Source organism: Chrysoperla carnea, chromosome 2 (assembly GCF_905475395.1).
Source record: "Chrysoperla carnea chromosome 2, inChrCarn1.1, whole genome shotgun sequence".
Lineage (NCBI taxonomy): Eukaryota > Metazoa > Arthropoda > Insecta > Neuroptera > Chrysopidae > Chrysoperla > Chrysoperla carnea.
This window is the reverse complement of record NC_058338.1, coordinates 83144293-83170345: the sequence shown is the minus strand read 5'-3', so window position 1 is coordinate 83170345 and position 26053 is coordinate 83144293. Positions and strand designations below refer to the sequence as shown.

The 26053-nt window shown below is 28.8% G+C and overlaps 1 protein-coding gene across 2 annotated transcripts in view; it reads right to left on the bottom strand.

Annotated features, from left to right (window-relative positions):
• Positions 1-26053, bottom strand: part of LOC123293932 (putative uncharacterized protein DDB_G0291812) — a 260485-nt gene that overhangs the window by 12542 nt on the left and 221890 nt on the right. For both annotated transcript variants that reach the window (XM_044874933.1, XM_044874932.1), the window contains 2 exons: positions 23484-23784; positions 13420-13617 (listed from right to left, as the gene is read on the bottom strand). In XM_044874933.1, the coding sequence (XP_044730868.1) occupies positions 13420-13617; positions 23484-23784 (499 nt within the window). The remainder of the gene's footprint in view (positions 1-13419; positions 13618-23483; positions 23785-26053) is intronic.

Genomic DNA, 26053 nt, shown 5'->3' with positions numbered 1-26053 from the left:
AACATGATCCAAAAAATTTGAAAGTTTTTTATCAATTAATCATCGTTTTATACGTCATTTGTGAAAAATTCATATCGATTAGAGCAGCTTAGGAGAAATTAACCTTAAAGTCAGTTTTTTTTATCAAAAAAGGGCATATTTCTCATATAAACCGTACAGATAATCAATATGAATTTTTCACAAAAGACCTATAGAAGGGTGATCTATAAAAAAAAATTAAAATTTTGTTATCATTTTCATTTCAACTTTTTAAGTTATTTCGATACCCTGAATTGGAAATCATACCAAAGATTTGATATTTTATTTATCAATTAATCCTTCTTTTATACGTCTTATGTGAAAAATTCATGTCGATTCTCTGTACGGTTTAGGAGAAAGAATCAAAGTCAGTGCTTTTATCAAAAAAAGTTTTTCAATTTTAAGCACAGTTCTTAATTTTTTATTATTTTAGTTTAAAGCTTAAATCTTGGGGAATTTTGGTAAAGTTTTTTATGTAAATGATAGATAAAACAATTTTTAAAACACTTATTGACTAAAAAATCAACATTTCTTACGACTTCTTTATATACCATCATGTAAAAAGGGCTGTTATTAATTTCTTTATCGTACAGAAAATCGATTACTATAGGATTGGGAATTTTGATAAAAAATATAATCTGATTGGTCGTGTAGATTTAAGAAAGAGGCCATATAAACATAATCATTTTTGTGAAAGATGAAAATGTTTTCTCGATGAAAATATTCAAACCCATATAATTTATGCACTTCAAAAGTAGCGGCGGTTTTTTTAGCCATAGTACAGCTCACAATTTTAAAGGAAGACATTACAAGAGGTCGATTTTTTATCAATTTGTTACCAAAGTGTATTTTATATCAAATTTTATTTTAGAAAAAAAAAGATAATTTTACTTCTAATACAGTAACCTTGTCGTTTGAAAGTATGGGGTAGTATGCATCAAATCCAGTAGTTCTGATTCTTTGCAGACTTGTTTCTGATGTTATTCCAATGAATAATCTAAGTTTGTGATCTCAAGCGCCGAACGCAACCTTGTCAAAAATCGAAAATCCGTGAAAATTTCGGAATTGGCGATTATAACCTTCAAGGACTAGTTTTTTTATAAAAACTTTTTCGTTTTTAAAGTATAAATTTGCTACAATATGCGCCGAAAATGGACTCTGTAGACCCAATATTTTCCGAGATAAAGGCTTTCAAAATTTATCGACGTAAGTTTATACATCAGAGCGAACTTCAAATCCGGTAGTTCTGATTTTTAGCAGACTTGTTTATGATGTTGTCCCAATGAATAATCCAAGTTTGTGACCTCGAGCGACGAGCGCAACTTTGTCAAAAAACAAACTTGAATTATTCATTGGGACAACATCATAAACAAATCAGAACTATCGGATTTGATGCATACTGTAATGTATAAAGTTACCGTAATACTCCTTCAGGAATGGTTTTTTGTTAATTTACTTTACCAAACTTACCCTTAAAGAATGTGAAAAAACTGAAATATTTCAAGTTAGATAAAATGAATAAAAATATTTGATTTAAAATTGTTCCAATGTTGAATCACTCTGTATAAGCCAACACTTGCAAAAACTGCAACTGATTTTATCTTATAATAATAATTATAAGGTGATCTTACAATATTACAAAATAATTCTAAGATCGAGAATTTTCAGTTAATTTGTTGTTAGTTAAGGTCTTCGTTACTTATAAAAAATTGAAGATGGTATGAATACTTTCACTAGTACACAAAAGGTGAACAATATTGATGTAATAATTAATTTAGGATTCCGTTTACTGAATATGATATCGTAAATAAAGTCAACTCTAGAGACAACAGAGGTCGGTTAAGAAATACTAGATTTAGCGAACGAATACATATTTCGAATCTACAACAAATTCCATAAACTTCAAGATTGACTTTACACAAGAAGTCATATAAAAGGTAAAAAATTTCCAGTGATCTTGTGCGTAAGTAGCCAATTTTTGTTTAGGCAAATAGATTAAAATTATTATAAGCCTGCTTCACATTCTCGCTAAGTACCACAAAGTTGGAAGAACATAAATCTGCAGAGGATTTTTTGTACCAGCTACGGGTCGATACCTACGGGAGCGGAATTCCTCACGGGTCAAGCTAGCAATATAATAAGCATGAAAATAAAAGTACCAGCTATACGCACAGAGAGCTACCGCAGCGCGCTGTTGCTATTTCGATGTCAGCCATAACAATGAGATACTTGCGAAGTACGACGTGAGTGTGCTACTCAGTGCTTCACTTGCTTGGCGAGTATACTCGACCACACTTTTTTTTTACGTCCTGAGTGCGCTGTAAGAATTTCAGCTTGATATCTTTTTTCGTTTTTGTGTTATCGTGCTCACAGACTGAAGGGTAACCGGAAATGACTAATTAGGTGATTTTATGAACACCTATACCAAAATTTAGTAGCATCAATATTTTAAGCGTTACAAACTTAATTTACTATGTATATTTCATATATACATGGTATAAAAATAAAACAACGAAGGTCTTGCATGAGTTTCAAGTAAAATGAATCTTCAGCTAAGCAAAGTTTAATTATTTATTCAATCTTATTCAGAACCCCGTATAAGAGTGAAACGGACACTTAAGTTTTACTATAAATAATAATTTGAAAATCATTAATATCACATCAATGAGGTTAAATAAACTAACAATTTTACATTACGTGAAGCAGTTTCTCTCTTTACAGCATATGTAATACTGATCAAAATATGTTCGACAAAGAACCTACATAATAATGTATTATACTCGGATACAGGATGTACCAGTATACATGAGCTTCGGCTAATATCGGAAATATTGGCTAATATTGGAAACTATCTTTGTTTGCTTTAAATGATAGCAAACCGGTGCACAATAATAGTTCTGTATAGCAGAAAAAACTAATTCCGTCTAGCAGAAAGAAAGCGCCACCACCTATTTTTGCAGTACAAGTAGAATTCCTTCAATTTGTTTACGGTACAAATCAAAGGACTCACAAACATAAAATCCAGCTCAAATAAAAATAAGATAATATTGGCCGAGATACCTTCAGAACTGCTCTGAAATATAACCTTTTCGTACATGGTTATAGCTGATAACATTCTTCATAAAACTGACTATGAGAAAAACAGCCACTTCGTAAGTCTACACCGACTAATTTTAAAATCCGACCTTGTGGTTTATTGATAGTCATCGCAAAGCAACATTTTACTGGAAACTGCAAACGCTTAAATTCAAAATGATAGTCCGATGGAATCAGAGGGATTCTCGGAATGAACACACTTTCACCCTCATACTTTTCTGTAAAAATTGTTGCTTCGATAACGTTTCTTTGCATGGTTTTTACTCGTAGTCTGGTGACACAATTTTGGGGAGATTTAAATTACGCAACAACATTATTGGTGCACCAATTTTAGATGAAGAATATGAGGTGGTATTCCCGGTAGGTTGAGAGTGTGTAGAAACTCAACAAGACAGTGAACAGTATCTTCTACCATTATGACTGCATCTACAGACTTATAAATTAAAGAAAATCCGTTGGGATAGGAATTCTGTAAAATCTGTTCTTAGTGGACGCGTCTATGTCACGAAAGAGGTAAGTTATACGAAATTTGAAGTTAATCGGACCGATAGGTTTGGCGATTTCGTGATGAGTCAGTCAGTGGTAAATATATATAGAAAAAATTGTATCACCCAGTACAAACTGAGTAGACTTATTCATATATATGTAACTATCATCATTATTATTATTATTACAATTTGATATTACATCAAAGAGCTTTTTTTTTTATATTTTTTGACAAGTATTCTTAATGTTATTTATTATCATGATAAAAATGTTTCTTTGTAAGTCTTCTTGAATTGTAAATAAATGTATCATGCAACAAAAAAAGTTACATGTCATATTTAAGATATAACAATTTTTTTTAACGAATGCTCAAGAAATGAGTCTCGAGTTAAGTGTATACAACTAGTCCTACAGATGCCAATAAATGGCATTTATTACGGGGAAAAATTAGTTGTGTTCTAGGTCCTGGATCTTTCCCTAAAATGATTTATTTACGTACTTGGGATTACGTACTAAATCGCATAAAGGAGTTCCTTGAGTATGTTTTTGTTGGATTGATGCGTATGCATAATTAGTAAACAACAACAATGAGTAATAATAATAAGTAAGTGGATAAACAAATTAAAAAATTAATTGTAATTGTTAATTGTATAGACCAAAATTATACCTAATTTCAGTACAAGTTCACATACTCATATTGACATAAAAGTAAACAGCGTTGAAGTGGACCATATTAACACAACCTTCCACAGCGGTGAAGCTTCACATTTTGTAAATAATTTTGTTTTTAACAAAAATTATTTTGCTCAACTTATACAATAAACAAGTGTAACATGAACTGATTTTGCTATTAAAAATAAAATCACTGGGTTTGAATTCACCAATATATTACAACCAAATTAAATTTAATCCTCAATAAACAATTGATTTTTAAATGAATTTACAAATGAGGAATTTCTAATTATGAAAACTGTCTGTTTCCAACATATTTACAATATTATATAACCTATTCCGTATAATTTTATATTAATTATAATCAATAATTATGTTTCAAAATAAATTATTCTCCAAATTATGATAATAATTTGTATTGAGTTGAAAACTGTACAGGCGAACTCAACATAAATTTTCCATTATACAATTATATTTGAGTTTTTCAAAAATTGTTCCAAACTTTTTATGTTCATAGTTCTTTTTGAAATGAAGATGTGTAATGTTAACTCTTAGTACATCGAGAAATAGAAGTCGATTGTACAATATCATAGCCCTGCTTCAAAAAAACCTCTTTTATAATAGAATGCAGTTTTGAGAGGAACCCGCTTAACTACAAATCAAGGGCTTTCGCACGAAGTACAAATTGTTTCAGGAATTGGAATCTAAATTGAATTATAGGTTTGTGAAAATTAGGACAGAACTTTGGACCGTTTGTTTCTTAGTGGAAGCCAGCGTTACCTAAAAAATATTTTTTCTCTTTGAATAATAACATATTTTATGCAACAAAAAAAGTTTGACCAATCCAGTATTTTTAGCAATGATATTAGTTGTTGGAAAAATCATTAATGACGTCAAACACTCTATATACGGCAGTCATAAGTAGACTTAAGAATGTACGAGCGCCAAGGTAATTTTCGAAAAAGGCTTGGTTTTTTTTTATATTAAATGTATTAGGGCGGGTTTCCCGATTTTTTAAATAAATAAATGACTTCAAGAGTAGGCATATTTAACATTGGTCTTATGGGAAAACAGTAAATGGATTATATGTTTTTATAGATTTCTGTAAAACTAGTCGGTGGAAACTGAAAAAAAAACACTATTTAATTAAAGTTAAAACCTTAATTCATGATAGAAAACGAAAAAAAACTCGTTATGTCCGACTAATTAAGGATATATGAGCACGGTAGTGGGGACACAGATTAATAAAATATATATGTTATCAACTTTGATGGTGAATTATGTTATAACTTGACAACAATATAAGACGAAATGTAAGAATAAACTTTTTGGATATCTGGAGTAATTTTCAAAATGTTCAAAATTGAAAATTTTGTTTAATTATTTAGCTTTCGATATTTCAAAAAAAAAAACTAAGGCAGATATCGAAAAATTTTATTCTTATTTTTCGTCTACATTCATGAAGTTATTACAAAATTCATAATGACAGTTGAAAAAAAGATAAAAATAATGTCATCCACTAGTCTAAGCATGCCTAATCGTTTGTACTACCTTAATGCTGGCAGTTTTTAACAGTTCATTCACATATTTGAACAATTACAATGTAAGTAAATTACAGTGGTTTTTTTATAATCCTCTCTATTTATTCGACGCCTGCTAAAACCCAGCTATCGTAGTTCTATTTTAAAGCAATGGTTGTCGCAATAACATTTGATAATAATTATTTCGATTTATTTTATTTATAAAATTACATATTTTCAACAGCAGATAGTATATATTTTGATATCATGATGATTATATTTCGATATGTATGTCAAATGTCTGATACATCATCCTCATACAGTCATAGTACATACAGTTCAAATATAATAATAATATAGTGGAATATATTATTAATATTACAATGATGTACAAACACATTATAATCTATAATATACTATTATAAAATTATTGACTGTCTGTCTGTTTGTTCAAGCATTACACAAAAACAACTGGATCAATTTTAATAAAATTTAACTTTTTTTAACTTTTATTAAAGCAGATAAAATAAAGTTCAAAAACTAAAAACTCGTTGACTACAAAATTACGTTCTTAAAGCTATGAAAACAATTTCAGATGGAAATATTTTCTTGTTTAATACATTCATACATTTAAGAGCGTGATTTTGTAGTCTTTCATTTGATACCATTAAATTAAAATTTGTTTTTCATAGAAGACTTTATGTCTTCTAGAGAGGAGAACCATATTTAATGTACCGTGACGTCACATAGCTTATAATCAGTGAATAATTAAGACGCTTTTAACGATATCTCATTTGTCAAATTATGATAAGTAGTTTATAAGTTAAGAAGGGAACAGACTAAAATACATCAATTTTAAACTATTTGCATTATAATATCGTGAAAAGTATAGATAATAATATACATCATTTTGAAAAGTGCTAAATACACTCTATAAGTTGATACATAAGACGGTATCAATTTAGCATGACGTCACATAGCCTATAACCAGCGAAAGATCAAGACGCTTTCAACGATATTGCATTTTTCAAATTATGATAAGCATGTGCGAGTCGTATAAGGTCGACCTGCATCCTTCTGATAACTACTAACTCTAGATGAGACATATGTTATTTTAATGAAATTTTATTGATTTTAAACACTACTGCCACAGTTTTTCTATCGAAAAGTGTTCATGGCTATTTTTAATTAAATTAATGTAAATCAATTTTTTTCATGAACCGTTTTTTTTCAGACAAGCCTATGCCATTATTTTCATAATTTAATTATTTGTCGTCTGATCCCAATTTCAATTGGTTAACAGATCGGTGTAGTAACCTATATTTACTAACCCGTTCATATGGTATGAACACATCTACACCGATATGTTAACCAATCGAAATTGGTATCAAAAGAAAGATAATTTAATTACGAAAATAATGGTATATACTTCTTTGAAAAACAAACCGTTCATGGAAAAATTTGATTAAAATTAATTTCATTAAAAATAGCCATGAACACTTTTCGATAAAAAAAAACTATGATAGGAATGTTTAAAAATCAAATTTCATAACAAATATGTCTCATAAAAAATGTGTTTCAGATTGGTGAAGATCGACCTTATATAGGTACTAAATGAAGGTTAATTTTTAAAAGCTTATTAATAGATCTAAAACAAAAAAATTTAAGCTGAATTCCATTTTTTTCCAAGAAGTGGAGATAAGGTCGATGGTAATAAGTAGGATAATGGCAGGTTTGTATTATGATGAAGGAAATCTTATGCTGACATATGTTTGTAAGTTGAAATTTTCCAAAGAAGCAGACGTGCAACAGCTAGTATTATATAGATGTGTAATATTATAAGTTATATTGTAATGATATTCTATACTATACCACTAATATACTATAACTAACACAGGTCACTGATCTTAATTCAGAATAATTTCTCTTCTATGCAAACAATTATACTATCTATATGTTTATTGAATATCACACAAATATTACGATTTAAAAAAGTTGCATCTTCTTCCAGTCAATAAGTCTCGCTTCCGTAAATCTGTAAGGTTGAAAGGTTACCGTAAGTTGTATGAGTCATATGATTTACTTCCTTGTCTAAAGTTCGCTAAACATGTCAAAGACTCTTCAGAAAGAAAATCGGATAGCAGAAAATCTTAGAAATAGCTAGTTTAAGAAGCTTACAAACTTGTTAGCGTCAACCTAGGCACGAGTTATTGATAACAAGATGCTTAAAAGAAATTTTATACTTATCAACATATCGCTCTTAACAAAAAAAAAGTAAGGTTTTTCATGTTTTTGTAAAAGGCTTTTTTCCAAATATAAAAATGGCTTTATAGGCGAAAGTAATTTCCCCCGAAATATTTTATTTTTAGAACAAAGTTCTTGATACGGTTTGCAGTATAATTATAGACCAATCGAATTGAATATTCCCTATGTAAGTCAAAGTACTGTGTAGAAAGCACCTATAAATTAAATATTCTTTCTAATTTACTATTAGTATTACTGTAGTATTAAATATGAGTTCGTTCATTTGAGTTGAAGAAAAAGCGTACTTTGTTCCTGACAAAGCGCACACGAGCTCAAATTTTTTGTTTGAAATTGCCCTTCAAATCTGATTTCATATCAAAAAACTTAATTTTCTTCTTAATCTTTATGAAAATTTGTAACTTGAGAATTGTGAATCTGTAATTAGATTCTCTCAAAATTCATGGAGTGATGATTGTCCGACTTTTCTGGGATAGAAAAATCAAAAGCGTTTCCTTGTTGATGTTTAATAAAGGCAAAATAAGATTTTTATATCCGATTTGTGTGTTTAAAACAAAAATTAATGCTAAGAAACTCAATTTGTATCACCCATTATTATCTAACCTACAAATAAATCGACTGAAAAGACGAATTCATTTAAATAAATACCTCCTACACATTAAATTATTATTTGAGAGTACTTTGAACATTTTGTTAAAATTGTAAAACATCTTTAAAATATAATTATGATTTTAGTAAGTATAAGTAAGTAAATGTAATGTAAAAAAGTTATTAAAAGTATGTTATATAACGATTAAAGTATAAATTACAAATTAAATATTTATAATATATCTTACAAACAGATTTTAGAAAATCTGTATAAAAAATGCATTTGTTACAAGTATTATATGAGAGTATAATGTTTCTTTAAAAAAAAAAAAAACTCATACCAACTTAATTCCTACGTAATTTAATAAATAATTTTTTTATCTAAGTATAAAGTAAACCTAATTAAAATTCATATTTCACACAAAGAGTTTCAAAACTTGTATATGGATGCGAAGTATTACATCGAATTTGTTACGCCTTAACCAACTTAGCTAATAGGGCGACTTGTGATACTATACTAGATATCCAAATGAGAAACTACCAGGTTATTCCTCACACAGTTTACAATTCGATACAAATCCGTCAAATCATGCATTCACTTCCCTATTGAGTGATTAGTTTTTTGGGAAATCACCTGAATAAGGTATAAAATGCTTTTACACCCGGTAGGAACTATGTTCCTTTCGTTTTAAATTATGTATTATCTAGATATTAAATTATTTTATGGATATGGCATCTTTTCAATTTTAGCGGTCTAAATTTTATGTTAAAAGCCATCTATGAACAGTGATAAAAAGTTACCAAAAATCAGAATCAGAAATTATTTAACAAATTAGACTTCTTTAAGAATATTATTAATATTTCAAGATAAGAAACTATACAAAAAGTGTAGGTTGCACACTTTTTTCTGCCAAACCCCCATCCAGTGAATGCGCGATAAGAAAATTTCCCCAATTTTTTGCAATTTTCTTAAGTCGTAAAATAACAGAAACAATTAGTTTCTGAATTTGATGAAACTTTGTGCACATAACTTTAATCAGTAAAGTAAAAAAATTGAGTCGCTTCGACAATTGGATGACTAGATAGTATTTGATATATTGTGTAAGAACCTGTGTATAAAAAGCTTTTATGATAGAGCGATTCTGCAGATTTCTAAACAAATGAACACTCACTAATTACTTAAACTAGTTAACCTATTTTATTTTTAAGGAGATCTGAGTCCTCTCTTGTTAAAATGACCCTCCCACGATTCACGCTCGCTCAAATCGAGAAAAAATTTGCAGAAATATTTATTAGATGCAAATTATCACTGACTGATTGAGTTCGGTTTCAGAAAACAATATACAAGTTTTTATAATTATGTGTCATTATCGCTTATTGATATATATTTTTGAAACACCCGTTATAAAATATTTATATATTTTTCTTGGTCAACCAAACTGATTAAATTTATATTTTTTTAAACACAGTCGAGTTTTTAATTTCACACAAAGCCATTTAATCCAGTACTGGATTAAAAGACATTAAATAATATAATATTTACAAAATTACAGAATTTATAAACATTCGACTCTGATACCCGCATGAATAGGGATTTATGAAATTATTTTTAAATTATACACACAAAAAAAAGACAAAAAATTATTTTAATTTATTTATCAAAAATAAAAAATAAATTTGTTTGTTAATTTTTTTTATTAAATTAATTTATGAGAATCATAAATCTGAACCAATTTTAAAAGGTTTGGTATATGCTAACGATAAATATCAACACCGAAATCAGTTGATTTTGATTTAACCACTGGCCTCACATCCTTATTAAAGAAGTATTATTTTTGATTCAAATTATAGAAATCAGTCGCGTTTAGAAAATAATATTATTACCGCCACGAAAATACTGAAGAAAATTAAAACGAATTTCGATACCAAAAAAAATGAAAATGATCCAAAAAGTTGAAATTTTATTTTTATCAAATAATAATCCTTTAATACGCCTTTTGTAAAAATTTATATCGATTCTGTGAACGGTTAATGAGAAATTTACTATCAAAGTCAATGTTTTGAATTTCTTTCATTTCGATATGAATTTCTCACTTACGATCTATACAAGGGTAGCTAATTGAAAAATAAAATTTTAAATTAAATACTTGAAACTCTGTCAGTGGCTTCTCAAATGAATGCGATAACGTTCTCAAATGAGCACGATAATGCAGCGGGGAATTTTTCGAACTTATTATGACTATTCGATAACATTAATAGTTATTAAACAATAAAATATTTTGTCCGTCAAAAATATTGCACCCATGAGCTTGCCTACGACCTCGAACATGCCGTACTTAAGTATTTTTGCCTTTCAATACATACGTGGTTCATTTTTGAATTGTTTAATAATTTTTAATGTTTATCAAGTGGTCATAGTGTCCGTCAAATTTTCTGGTGCGTTTTTTCATACCGATAGTTTAAATATATCCCTTTCGTGCTCATTTCAGAACTCGCCAAAAAGAAGCCACTTACGAAGTATAAATCATTTTACAAAGCGCACCCTTTCTGTAGAAAGCGCACCCACGGTCTATATTTTTGCTTTACATATTTATTACCGAGAGGATTCAAACAAAATTATGTAAATAAATAAGAAACAATTAATCATATTAAATTTATTACATTTAATGGAGGAGCTTCTTAAGAATACTGAAAACAATAATTTATTTAATGACACCAAAATAATATATACGGAATCATTATCGAATAAAAATTAGTAGCACGTATGTATCAATTCACCTTTTGAAAAAAAATGTAGTTAATAAATAAAGATCATTTTGTATACAGAGTATCTATCCCATTGGAGAACACAGCAATAAGATATTAAACAGATGAAGGGTAAGACTACCAACAGATGGATGCTTTATAATATTTTCAGTCCATAAGTAAAAGTAGCATTGAACGAACGATTCGATTCGATTTGTTAGGTAGCGTTCTAAATAAATTCTAGTTTAAAAAATAAATAAATAAACACGCTTCATTGCATTAAAAAGTGAATCATAATTATTTTTATAAAATTGATTTGTAAAATTGAAAGCGTGGGGTGAAATTATTCCTTAAACTACAGGCAGGTATCAGCTGTTCCTTGCTTTGAAGTTTATTATCTAAGTTAAAAGATAACTATGGATTCAGATAGTTTTACCATGCTGATCAAAAGTTCTTATAGATTCAAGCCTCAAAAACCCTTCCCTTCCGACCTACGGCTCTTCAAAGGTTATGCCTACATACGATGAAATTTTTTGACTTTTCACTAGGTCGTGTTAATTGATCTCTAATATTTCATTCTGTGGATCAAATGTCTAGCAAAATCTACTACATCATTGCTGATATCTGACTCACACTAATCAGAAAATGATCGAACGTAGGATTTTTTTTATTGCGTTTTATTTTTGATATAACCACGAAGCACAATTTGGATTATATTATCTTTCCAAGTAAAAAATATGTACAATACTTTTCATGTTTTATTTTTTAAATGATTTATCTTCGAAAAAAAGAACACACAATATTAATACTCCGATTTATGATGGTCAAAAAAATGATCAAGTTTGCATCCAGACTATTCCATCTATTGGTGCGTTTCGCCTATATCGATATTATTGCGTTGGTGGTTCAAAATAAAATATTCTCTAGCGAGTTCGGCCAAACCACTTCGGTTTTTATTTATTTTTTATTTTTATCTTTTGGATAGATAAAAAATTTCGATCACTTTAATATTTAGTAGTGTTGTTTCTTCAAATTTTAGCGTTCCGTACTTGCTTATGTTATATTTTAATAGGTGTTATATCAATGTGCTAATATTGGCCACTACGTCTTAACATTATAAAATGGAAATAATAAAATTTTCGAATTTTTGCTTGACAACATATAAACCAGACTAACATGATGCACGCCGGATTCGCTGGCGTGTATCATGTTAGTATGGAGAAAATTTTTTTTTAAATTCCCGACTAATAAAGAAGGGTATTAAAAGTTTAACGTGTCTGTGTATCGGTATATTTGTGTGTTTATATGTGGCATCATATCTCCAAAACGGATGAACCGAATTTGATTTGTTTCAAAAGATTTGATCAAGATGATTTGATCGAGTATTCTTAGCTATATTCCAAGTTCGAAACTAGAAATTAACTTCCAAGCAAAACAAAAATCAAAATTGTTCATTTGTTCAAGAGCTACGATACCACAGATAAATAAATCAGACCTGATTCTGTGGCATTGCAGCTACTAAATTACTTTTTTTTTGCTTGAAATTTAATTTTATTTAGAGTGTTTTTAGCTATGTTTTAAGTTCGAGGTGAGGGTTTCATACGTGGTAGCAACTAGAAAGGAGGTGATGATATTTACAAAGCTGAGTTGAAAGAAAAAAAATCAAAATCGGTTCATCCGTTTAGGAGCTACAATGCCACAAACGAATCGATCAGACTTGATTTTGTGCTAGGGGTTTCTTTTGATTTTTAATTTAATGTTGTATCTTTGTTCAGGGGATAGTTTTTTTACTAAGCTTTTTTACTTAAGACGAAATAAGTTCTTGGCGTATTAGAATGATTGAAGTTACAAAAACCTTTAAGACAAACAATTTTGTTTTAATTTTCGATGTATTTCAAAATAATATCCTTTTACTACCAAGATATTTATAAAAACTGTATACTGCAGAATCATTAACATATCGGTTAACCATCGTACGCTATCCGATATTATTCAAAAAAACAAAAAAAATTCTATACATATTTTTACTTACCGCGTTGTTTGAATAATTGATTACGACTAGCAGAAGTTTGTTGTCGACGTGCCTTCCTTATTCGCGTCGATAAACTATCCCAGTCGGGTTCATCCATACCAGGATCACCATATCTTTCTCCTTCTGCTGTTTCAGCGGTGTAACGCATCTCTCTTCCAATTGGTACACCGTCGGCAATATAGTCAATATGCTCTTGATCTGTAAAAAAACATACATATCAAGATATACCTTTAGAACGATATTCTCTTCAATACTACCACCATAAACATAAATATATCACGCAAGGGTTGTTTAAAATAAAAATTTATTGATGTCAATATAATATTGAGAACATTTACGTAATTGAAATGATATAAAGTAAAATTTTATTTCTTTTAGTAAAATTCAAAAGTTTTATAGTTTTAAATCGTGCTTACATAAAAACAACTAATTATTACTATATTCCCATAAGGAAATTCATGTAATTGATGCAAAAATCAAAATTTCCATGTCTTCGTGTAGCTACGCATGTGCGTATTCGTTCGAGGGCATTTTTTCAAGATAATAGAGCAAAATTCAATTTCTTGGGTTTTGATGACGTCTTAAAGTCAAAAAAAATCTTTAAACTTTACATTTTTGATTTTATTATTTAGCTAACATTAACTTTTGTGCAAAATATCGGTATCAGCACCCTACTATCTTACAACTTTTAGTGGTAGGTTAAATCTGAGCACAAATTTGAATAGTATGACAAAAAATTAGTATAGTTCCATACTTGCTTAATTAAAATTCTATATTATTTGAATGTAATAGCGCAAAATTCCAGTTTTTGGATTTTTATGACGTCATAAAGTAAAAAAATCAATTTTATTATAATACACCCAAATTTTATCCCATCTGGAAGTCCACCATTTTTGAGTTTAACTTTTCATTTTTTATGATATTATTTAACTAACATTCACCTTTGTGCGAAATATAGGTACTAGGTCCCTACTATCTTCAAAACTTTTAGAGGTAGGTTAAATTTAACCACAAGTTTTAAAAGCATGAATTTAGTATACAAACTGGTTATATATTGGATGTGATAAAGCACAAAATTTAATATTTGGAGAGTGAAATCATGTCTCGTAATGATTAAATAAAAGATTAACTTTCTCTCGTCTAAATTGTGTTTCGTTGCTTTGCCAATCTGTACGGATTGACTATTTTCAAGTTTTTCACATTTAAATGTTGTTTTAGGAAAAACATGAGTTTGTAATGTTCCACAGATCTACGTAAAATTGACACTCGTAAGACGTCAGCATTAATGTGTATATTTTTAAGATACGTTTGCTGAACGCCATATCAGCTGTTTGAACATCATCAAGACCACTTCGAAATGTATAGACTCCTTCGCTTTTGTTACAAAATATAATAATTTCTCAAGTCGATGGTCTGCGAAGTCAAGGAAATTGTTAATTTTGTTTAAAATTGTTTACTACTTATAGAGAAATTAACCATAGAAATAAAAATTTTACCATAAAAAATCACTTTATAACGTACATTACTTAATGTAAACATTATTTGTAAAACACAATAGATTTAATAATTTAATAACTTTTGAATATATTTTTTTCAATACTGATGGAAAACCATTCTAATATTTATAACAATAAAAATTATATATTTTTTATTATACATTTAAATAAAAACCGTTCACTTTATATAATTTCAATATACAAAACACAGCCACATAATATTTATCAAATAAAGGAATATTAACAATATTTAAATTCGAATGACAAACAAAATATTAAAATATGATTAATAATCTACTTTTAAAAGATTTTATACATTAAAAGATCCTTTATAACATCTAATTTCAAAATGATTTCAAATATTAAAATTTTATTATTGTAGTATTTAAAGTGTACCTTCAGTTTTATAATTTATTTAATTTATTTCGTTTCTTACGTCAAATATTGATATAAGTTGGTAAATGATTTATTTATTATTTAGTTATGAACGAATTAAGTAAATATATTGACAGTAAATATATTGAAAATCGATGTATATATTTAGAATTTTTCATATATTATTTATATTAAAATTACAAAATGAGTCGAGTATACAGTAACTACTGTATACTCATAATAAATATTTCACAATATATGAAATACTTTTTCTAGGGCCACCAATAAAACCTTGAAATTTATATTTAAATTTTTCGAAAATTATTCGATCATTTGAAATGAAGTAATTAATACTTGAATCAGAGTAATTCAATTTAGTGTTAATAATTATGATATAATAATAAATAGTCGATAAGGCATGGCCAACCCGTGGATCACTCAGTGAACGCAGTCGCAGGGTTAATGCCAGTTGCTTTTGTTGCTTTGAGTTGTTTAAGCACCGAATATTTTGAGTCATTAAACACCGAGTTATTCATGATCAAGTAGTTTTGAACAGAAGCGTTAGTCAAAATCACTTTTGACCGCATATTTTTAGTCAAAAGCAAGTACTTTCGAGCAAAGCTACTACAGATCAACCTGTACAGTTAAAAGTATTTCTGCCTGTTTTTTTTCAGTTAAAAGTACTTTTGACCGGGTAATTGTTTTGACTGTGACATATACATTATTATTAAGAATGTACGAACGACAAGTCAATTTTAGAAAAATGGCTTGATTTTGAATGAAGTTGAACTAAGTCTAAATTAATTCTTCATATTTAACATTGGTCTTTAACGTTTAAAATCGGAAATTTAAAAAAAAAGCTATTTAGATTAAATTTAAGACCGTGATAAATTTTTGAAAACAAAAAAATCCACTGTACCCGACTAATTAAGGATGTATAAGCACGGTAGTGAGGACACAATTAAAAAAAAATTATATTTTCAATTTTGATGGTGAATTATGTTATAACTTATAGCGCCAACTAATCAAAATTGAAAATATATATTTTACGTAAAATAAGAATCAAAATTTTCGAGATCTGTATTTCGAAAATCAAGGCAGAAATCGAAAAATTTTATTCTTATTTTCCATTTACATTTATGAAAATATTATAAATTTCATCGTCAAAGTTAAAAATAAGATGCAAATAATTTAAATCTTAAGTCTAAAATTGCCTTGGCGCTCGTACTACCTTAAATGAGTAATTTACTCCCATTTTTGAGTAAGTATTTAATTACTACCCAAGTATTTACAGTATTATGCTATTAATAGACTTTCGTTACTCGAATGTATCAGAATAACAGTTGTTATTCGCGGAACGTAATATGAAAACAAATGTGAAATTGTTACCAAAATATTTAGGACATTTACAAAGTATATTAAATTATTTAAGAGAATAATAATTATGAAATTATATTATTTAAGGAAGTATTAAACTATTTCTTCGCACATTCGAGTTTAGTTCTCCACTACAACCGTCAAGTTTCGTAGAAAGTTTTCACATTAGTACTATAATATTGTAATAATATGTAAATTATAGATATGTTTACATAGGTCTTGAGTTAAACGTAGAATATGACTGTAATTTATGAACGGCTAGAAAATTGAGAGGCGGTTGTAAAATATGTGTCTAACAAATTTATTATCTACAAAAAATTTTCATAGCCCGTGGTTTATCTTTCAAAAGGTATGAAAAAATTTTATTTTCTAATTTTAATTTAGCACACACATAAAATTTTTATTTTAGCAAATTCACAATCAAATATGAACATAACTCCACAAAAAAAACAAAAAGGGATTAGGTCCTGCAAAAAAAAAATTATTTTGGATGGGTTTTGAATATGACCTTTATGGTAGATAAAGTAATTTAACGCGCAAAATATTTTACACAATGTGCCGAATGCCTGACCAAATCTTTCATCACGCGCTAAAGACTTCCGAACTTTACCGAACCAATTTCGATTGGCGCGGGTTAAATTATTTTATCGTCATCGGTCCTTGATACAAGTGCAAGCCAATTGGACATCTACAAGTTGAGGAAAATTACGTTGAAATATTCCATTATATTCATGCATACCAGCATGTCGAGATAATAAAAGCGTGTTAAAAAACAATTTTTTATTTGAAATCTAACTACCAGTTCCGGAAAGCGCGGGTCAAAAAAACTCTGCGATTGTATTAAATTGGTTTAAATTTGAACACCCTCAATCCAAGCCCTTTTAAAGAAGTACCCCCGACCACGAAAATTTTTCTACAAAAAAAAGTTGATAAATACAACAAACTTATCAACTATTTGAACCTAACTTAACAAAACCTTTCAATGGTACACCCGAACCTAAACCAAATACTTGAAAATATAATATATTTTATACCGTATGAATCAGTTTTGACAAGACAAACATTTATTATTTGGTTACATTAATCTTATTATGATTCTTTTTTTGTGTATGGTATTATATCGATCATATTTCAACCTTCAAGGAATAAATATAGGATTTATTAATACGAAAGGATTAAGGTCATCGGTTTATGTAATTAAATTAAAAGGTTCATTACCAGAAATATAATTAAATTAAATCAGGTTCAGGGAATTGGTGTCAAACATACTCACATTACGGTTAAATTACAAAAATCTATCATCTCAAAGCATCCTTTAATTTATTGAAGGGCGAATAGGAAATGGGATTTATCGAGTCAAATGATAGGTTTTAAAGGTAAAAAGGTACATTAATTAATTTACAGTTGCAATTGAAGAATTAAATTTTGGTGAAATCTACGAACGAACAAGAATAGAAGGTTACACTTAAACGTGTTTTCTGTATTTACTCCTTTTACAACAACGGAGCTTTTATCCCGATTAAAGCAAAAATATATACACTTTTCTGAAGCCGAATTTCAACGCATTCACTTTATATTTGAACTTTATGTTCATAAACTGTTATTTAATAGTTTTAGGTTTGAAAATATATGAAATATAAACTTATGGTCTATATAAGTTTCACAATACATTGCAAGTAAATTCCAAGTTAACCAATGTAATAGTCGTACTATGAATGCAACACTTTATAAAAGTTACGTTTACTAATTACTATAAATCAAATCTCCTTTTAAAATTTATAATGATTAAATTATCATTTCTTGTATAAACATAATATATTATCATACCGGATGGCCCAAAAGTATGAATATTAAAATAATGAAAAATTATCAAAATAATGGTAAAAACAATTGAAAATAATTAATTCACGTAGTTGATTGATGAAATATCCCATTCGGTGGATGCGTAGTCATAGTAGGGGACAATCAAATCGACGGCAGCGATTCCAGAGGGTAATTTTGATTTCGTTTAGGAAAGTACTAAAAGGGGTGCGACTATCTTAGTCGCTAGGTATTTACATAGATTAATAATTCTTGGTGGAAAGGTGTTGTTAAAAATATATCACAGACATAATAAAAAAAACTGTTGCTTTTTATACATTATTTTATATTTTAATTTTATCAAAGTTGACTCTTAAAACAAAATAAATTTTATTCGAAACAAATAGGACCGGCTTAAAGTATAATGTCCGTTCATAAAAACATAGTCTGTTATATACGTAAAAGTTATACATCGTATACATATACAAATTATAAACACACAGCTGCATATTTATTAATTATTTCTTGTTTGCTACGAATTTAACGAAACGGACAAGAACCATTTTCTTGGTATCAAATATTATACCTTTTAAATTATTTTCTATTTTTAAGATGGGCTAGTTGCAAACACGTTTTTTGTTTGGTTTTTTAAACTATTATTTTCTATTTTTTAGTTCAGTTAGCTACAAAAGCGTGTTTTTTAGTTTTTTAAATTATTATTTACTAAGATTTTGGAATGTTATCTACGCTTCCACCAGAATTATATGAATTATTTATTGTATAAAATCGTTAATCCTGTAGATTCTGACCAGGATAATCATACAAACTGATTAAATTATTGTATTGGTCTCGGCCCTTGATAAGATTGCAAAGTTTCAATTCAATCCGACGTTTTAAAGTGAATGACATTTTGAAGCTTATAAAAGAGTGTTAAAAATTTTGCTGACGGATATTGTACCTTAACAAAAATGCCCCAATAGATGCCTTTCTGCAATTAGTTAAAAAAAAAAAATAAAAAAAAACGAAAAAAAGGTGATCAGCATAGAAAAAGTATCAGCCGAGCCTTTTTTTATTATGAAAATTAAGGTAGTAAGCTTAAAATACGTTAATCTTAGACAGATCGCTGTTGTATGGTCCATATTGACATAATGGAAACAATTTATATTCTCATTCTTACACCATTCTTTTATAAAAAACTTCAAAGGACAAACAAGAAATAAACCTACAAAGCCCAATCAAATTAACATTTTTCGAAATTTGGAAAAAGTTTGCAATTTTTTGCAATCTACAAAAAAAACAATGCAAAGAAAGTTCAAATAAAAGTTGTTCCAAAATTGACCGAGATATGCCAATTTAAAAATGGTAATGCACACCTTCTGGGAGGGGGAAAAGTCAAGTTACACGCTTTTAGGACCAAATGAAAGTACTAAAACGATTTCCAGTTTAGCTGGAAATTAATTCCTCAAAACGTTTTATAGGGTTTCTATTTAATTAGCCAACATTAATTTTATTATAACTTCTATTTATTTTAGAAATAAAAATATATTTATATCTTCTAAACAAATTCTAATTCATTTAGTAGTACTAAATAAATTCTAATTCATTTAGTAGTTAGCAACATTTATTATTATTCATGAAATATAAACAAACATTAACGAATGTTTAATTTGATTTGATTTGAATAACGTAGAAATGTTTCTGTTGCCAACGTCGATAATGTATCTTTTCGAGAAAACCTGCCAACCATGTTAGCAATTCCCGGTCTTATCTTATAAACAAATTTTTAGGTAATTAGGATTTAATTTCCATACTGACTCGATTATTAAATTGATTTTCCGAAAAATAGAGAAAGAGTTTGGTATACAACGTGTCGATAAAACTGTCATTTAGACTAATTATGTTTAAAATAGGTTGTTGATAAACATACTTAAAATATCACGTCCTCACAGCCAGTTTCATTTCAGAAAGCAGTTATTTCTTGGCTTCAAGTAACTACTTATGCCAGTATGATATTGACGGTACTTAAGACACTTCCACAATATACACATTTATACAGTGTGTGTAGTAAATCATTGCACTATTGCAACAAAAACCTAATGTTAAATTGAACCACCTTTACAGTCCCGCGAAGTAGCAGGTCCTGTGTCCTCGCCTTGTATTGTCCAATTTCGGTAAAAAAAGCGAATCGTGAATGCGGTGGTTGGTACTTCACATCGTGTAACTTTGGCATGTAAACTCGGCAAGAGTGTAGACGAAGTGTACAATTTTCAAATTTTATAAATTGCCTGGCCCTAAATAGTGTCCTATCGACTGACTTGTTTCATCGAGAAGATGGAGACTGACTTCCTATGTCCATGAATACAATTTCTTGATTATATAAAACTTTTTATATTTTTCAAAAGTTTAATCCTTCAGAACTTGCATCAGCCGTACGGTAATTTTAAGTCACGTGATAAAGGATTTGTGCAATATTTCAGGTGTTAACTGTGTAAATCTTACCTCTTCATATTTAAATTTCACCATATTTCTATCACAAGTTTTTTTTAGTTTGCTTAGTACGATTTGTATTCAACTAACGACAGTACACGAACAGACTCGAAAATTTTTGAAACTAATATTTTTGTTTCTCTGTTACTCTCATAATGAGGAAAATTCTCACGATTTTTGTAGGCTTTGAAAAAAATGTATTTAAAAAACTATAGATAGGTTGAACTTTATAATTCAAAAATAGATAAATTTGAATGAAAATAAAAAAAGTTTTAACCACGTAAACTACTATTTGAAAATAAAAATTATTTGCTTTTAAATAGAGCTATGTTCTCAATTCACATCCTGTACTCGTATATGTAATTGATGTACATTTAAATCCACCCTTAATCTATGCATAACATATATTTTTATGAACTTTATTGTTATTGTGACTTTACTTTAAAAATCTTAATTGGATCATATCACGCGACCATATCAATGGTTTATACTACTTTATGATGAAGAGTGCAGTATGTTGGAATTTTACTAACAAAGTCAGAAATAGAATCAAGAGAAATTTTATGACCACGTAATTGGGTGCGAAAAAATGCAAAAATCTTATTACAATTTATTATAAAAAATTGACTTTTGAATATTTATCAGAAGTTAAAGAAAACAGAGATAATTTAAAGAAAGTACAATGTAATTTTTATGTTATGTCACAATAAATATCCTAATCAAACTAAACGTAATGTATTCACATATTGGATTGGCTACTAAATCAGAAGTAAGTCTTTTGATATAAAACATCTATAGCCACACGTAAAACCGATTTCTGGAGTGGCGACGCGTCGCAACGCTATGTGATGGTATATATATATGTATAATTAGGCCTCCGACTTTGTTGTTTGGCAGGTCTATTTGACAGGTCCAAACAGGGTATCTTTATTGTTTAGAATTTGTTGATCATTGTTTGTGTGCATAAGTTCGAGTTGTGATTTCTTACTTGATGCAATGTTATTTGTGAAAAACGGTGCACATTCATGAAGCTTTTTAGTAATAATTTTGTTTTTTTTATTGTTTTTTTAAAGTCGGTAAAATTTATGCTGACCAAATTTCATAATTTGGTAGTAAACATATATTAACAATATTTTTTGTAGAATTTTGTTACACGAATTAATATGCTAAGTGGAAATCAAAATACGATTCTAAAAGAATAAAATGAACAATGTATAGAAACAATAATTTTTCATTGATATTAATCGATAAAAATACTAGTGCGGTTGATTGGTTTAGGGGGTAAAACAACCACATTAATGGCTTTGTTTGAGTATAGACTTTTATCAAAACATAACATCAACTATTTATTTATCAGAAATACGATTTGTATTTTAGCTATTATTTTTTATGATCAATATAAAATTGATATTTTTAATTGCAAAGAATACGTATATGTTCATTGGACTTTTATAAAGTAATTCATATTTTAGTAAAAATTCGTTTGTTATTATACTGCAGAAATGGGAAATTCTGCAATGTATTACCTGTGTGTTTCTCAAAGGTAGCACAGGATTGCCGTACGTCCTTAAATGAGCTGAGGGAACAAATGAATGCAAACCTGGCATGGGTACCGGGACATAGACATTTCAGACGCGCAATGCTATCGAAATCAAGCATCACTAGGCATCCGGGAAAGGCAAAAGGGCCAAAGTTGGATGAAGGGAGAAACTTACTTGTTCTAATACAAGTAAACAAGTACAAATATGTTCTGAGTACAACCATAGGCGCTTCGAAGATCATATATCGCTTGCCTCTATTAGCAAAATTTTTGCGGTTATTATAGGTCACTGGCTGGGTGGCAGGCATGCTGAACGCCTGGGCATGACAGTGTAATATCACTATTGCAGGATTGCAGGAGCTGTCACAGTGGGGAGGAGAAGGAGACAATGTCTCATATTCTCTGGCACTGTCCAGCTCTTGCCATGAGGAAATGGACTTACTTGAGCCAGCCTCTCTTTGACGACCTCTGCGACCTAAAGACCGTCTACGTCAAAGCACTCCTTTTGTGTTTAACAGCTCCAAATTGTTTATGGAAAAGCAAAGCCTTTTCGGTATCACAACGAAACCTGTGGTCTAAGTGTGTCCCACCCCTGCACAGTCACTCTAACCTAACTTAAAATACTTGTATGTGGCTATTGCCTACTGCCTGTAGAGATAATATTTTTGACAAATCTAACCATACAGATAGTAATTGTAGAATTATGGAGGTAACCCTTAAGCCCTGATATTTCTAAAATTAACTTAACCTCGTAGCTTTATTTTTCTAGTTTCAAAGGCTTTTAGGCGCCGTAGTATTTCTCACTTTGAGAATGATACAAATAATTTTTGCCTATTTTAGGAATGTCACCATTGAATGAAAACAGTTTTTTCGAAGATTTTAAGGATGTTCTTCAGCTACAATTTGGCCAAATAGTTTTGGCTTACACGATAAATATATAAAATTTGTAACGTTTGAAGATCTATATGATTGAAAAAAATATAGTTTACCTTTTGTTTTGTGATGCCGCTGTGAACTCTCATTTACAATATCAACATCGGATGCATTTTCATCTGTTAATTCCTCATCACGTGTTTCATCATGTTCAGTAGTGCGTTTTGTTTCAGTAATTATACGTCCATCTGGTTGTACTGCAGATTTTTCCTCTTTGTCTTCTGTATCAACAGTTTTATGTGTTTTTGTTGATTGATGTACAATTCGAGGTCCAGTTGAAATGGCTAGTGTATTTCGATTTTGTTCTAGTGCTTTACGTATATCTTCATTACCACTTCGTACAGCATTCAAATATTGCTATAACAAAAGAAAAAATTTATTGTTTAGTGATTTATTTTCCAACTAGTTAAATTAACAAAATTTAAAAAAAAAAAATTCCCAGAAATTTTTCGGGTACGGAATCTTAAACTCGCACTTGAAACATATTTAAGAATACTATCCATTAAATTAAATTTTTCCCTAAACTTTTCCTTACCTTATAACCTACAGTTTTTTGGTTTGAGGGTTAAAAACAGGAAATTTGTTGCCTATTTAGACATCGACAAATTGAGTTGTTAATAAAATAATCCAATGAAAAAACATTCACCTCAAAAAAATTTAGAGTCTGATAGAAAGAGGAGCAATATTTATTAACATGTAAAGGAATATTTCAACATAATTTTCCCCAAATTGAAGATGTCCCATTGACTTGAAAATTTGCACTTATATCAAGGACCTTTGCCAATACAATAATTTAAGAACTTTATTCTAGTATCCTGACGAGAATCACTTGGATAAATCTTATTTTTAGTACATATAAATAATATTAGCTTGAAATAAGAACGATCCTTAACGGTCAGATATTGCCGACTTTGAATATATTTTTCAAGAACACAGTGGCATCATCGAAAAAAAAAGTTTTTTTTTCACTTTAACAAATACTGCTAAAATTATTAGAGCTGGATATAAAATCATGTTTAAATTCGAGTAATAAAAATTAAATTGAATAACTTTCCAAAGATTCAACCATCAACATATTTTTGTTAAAAATTATTATTATTAATATTTTGATTTGAAAATAAAAATATGAATTTAATACTAAATAATATTAAATATAAGTGGGTGGTAATTTACAAAATAAAATTTAATAATAATTTTGACGGCTTCAATCATGCAGATTTTTTGACTGTTTCGCTGTTCTTTTTCTCTTCTTATAGATCAGGTGATTTTAACAGAAAAAATGAATAGAAAATAAAGTTTTCCTTTTTTGAACACTCAAAAAATAGATAGCCCTTACTATGGAATATGGAATACCCGGAAAGCTAAAAAGAATCTCACTTAAGAAGTAATAGAGCATAATTTATGTTAAAGTGTAATTTTTTTCAAAACACTTTTCCTTAAATATAAATATAAATTCGGAGAAAAGCTATTTCGAACAAAAGTTATTAGTGGTTTCATAAGCACAACTTTCTCGTAAAAATTTACCTATGTCTTATACCACAAAGACTATGATAATGTGCTATTTTTCAGCTTTTTGTGCTATGAGAAAACTACGATCGCATGAAATTTAGCATTCCCTATTAGAAATGATCTCTACTTTTAAGTGCCTTCAAACAAAAAAGAAGTTATCCATTCGATTGTATTTTTTTATGTGTGTTACCTCGGAAGTTTTGACTGGGTGAGCGGATTTTGATAATTTATCTATTTGAAAGCTGCTGCTTCCCGTGTGGTCTCATTTGACAACGGCATCCATGAGGAAACCATATAAGCCTTAAATTTGAATTAAGTATGTACGACAAGATGACGAATAACTTAGTATCACGAAAACCGATTTCGATAATTCTTTTTTTAGTGACAAATTGGTTAGTGTAATTCGGATTAACAAAAAATCACAAAAAAAAAAAACTTTTAACAAAAAGATAACCGACTTCAAAAGGAAAACTATTCCAAAACAAATTAATATGCTCCAAAAAGTAAAAAAATAACGATAATATAATATGGTTAAAATTATTCATAGATACCTACTCCTATTTTTGGAGTCGGTGTCAGCCAAACTAATGTAGCATACTGTTCTGTCAGAGTTGTTTCCTTGGCTGACACCGACTCCAAAAATGATAATAATTTTAACTACATTACATTATCGTTATTTTTTTTACTTTTTAGTGCATATTAATTTGTTTTGGAAAAGTTTTCCTTTTGGAGTCAGTTTTTTTTTGTTAAAAGTTTTTTAGAACACACTATATTCTAGTATTCCATTTTTTCTATAAAAATTTCCTGAGCTATTAATATGGTTCAAATTATTTACAAAATATTATTATGAAAGGTGAAATATTACTTTAAATTATTATCATTATGATTTTTTTTATTAAAAACTCATATAAATACGCGAATCACGATGTGAAATAAAATATTTTACTTTCATTTTTTTTATATTTTCAAAATATTGTCTATTAAAGTTTCTATAAAAAATATACAATGAAAATTCTGAATACTTAAAAAACTCGTGCTTAAATTCGATTTAAGCATTGGCACGGCTTGGGTGCTAGATCGCACGCAGTAAAACTTTTTTACGGGATACGAGATTTTA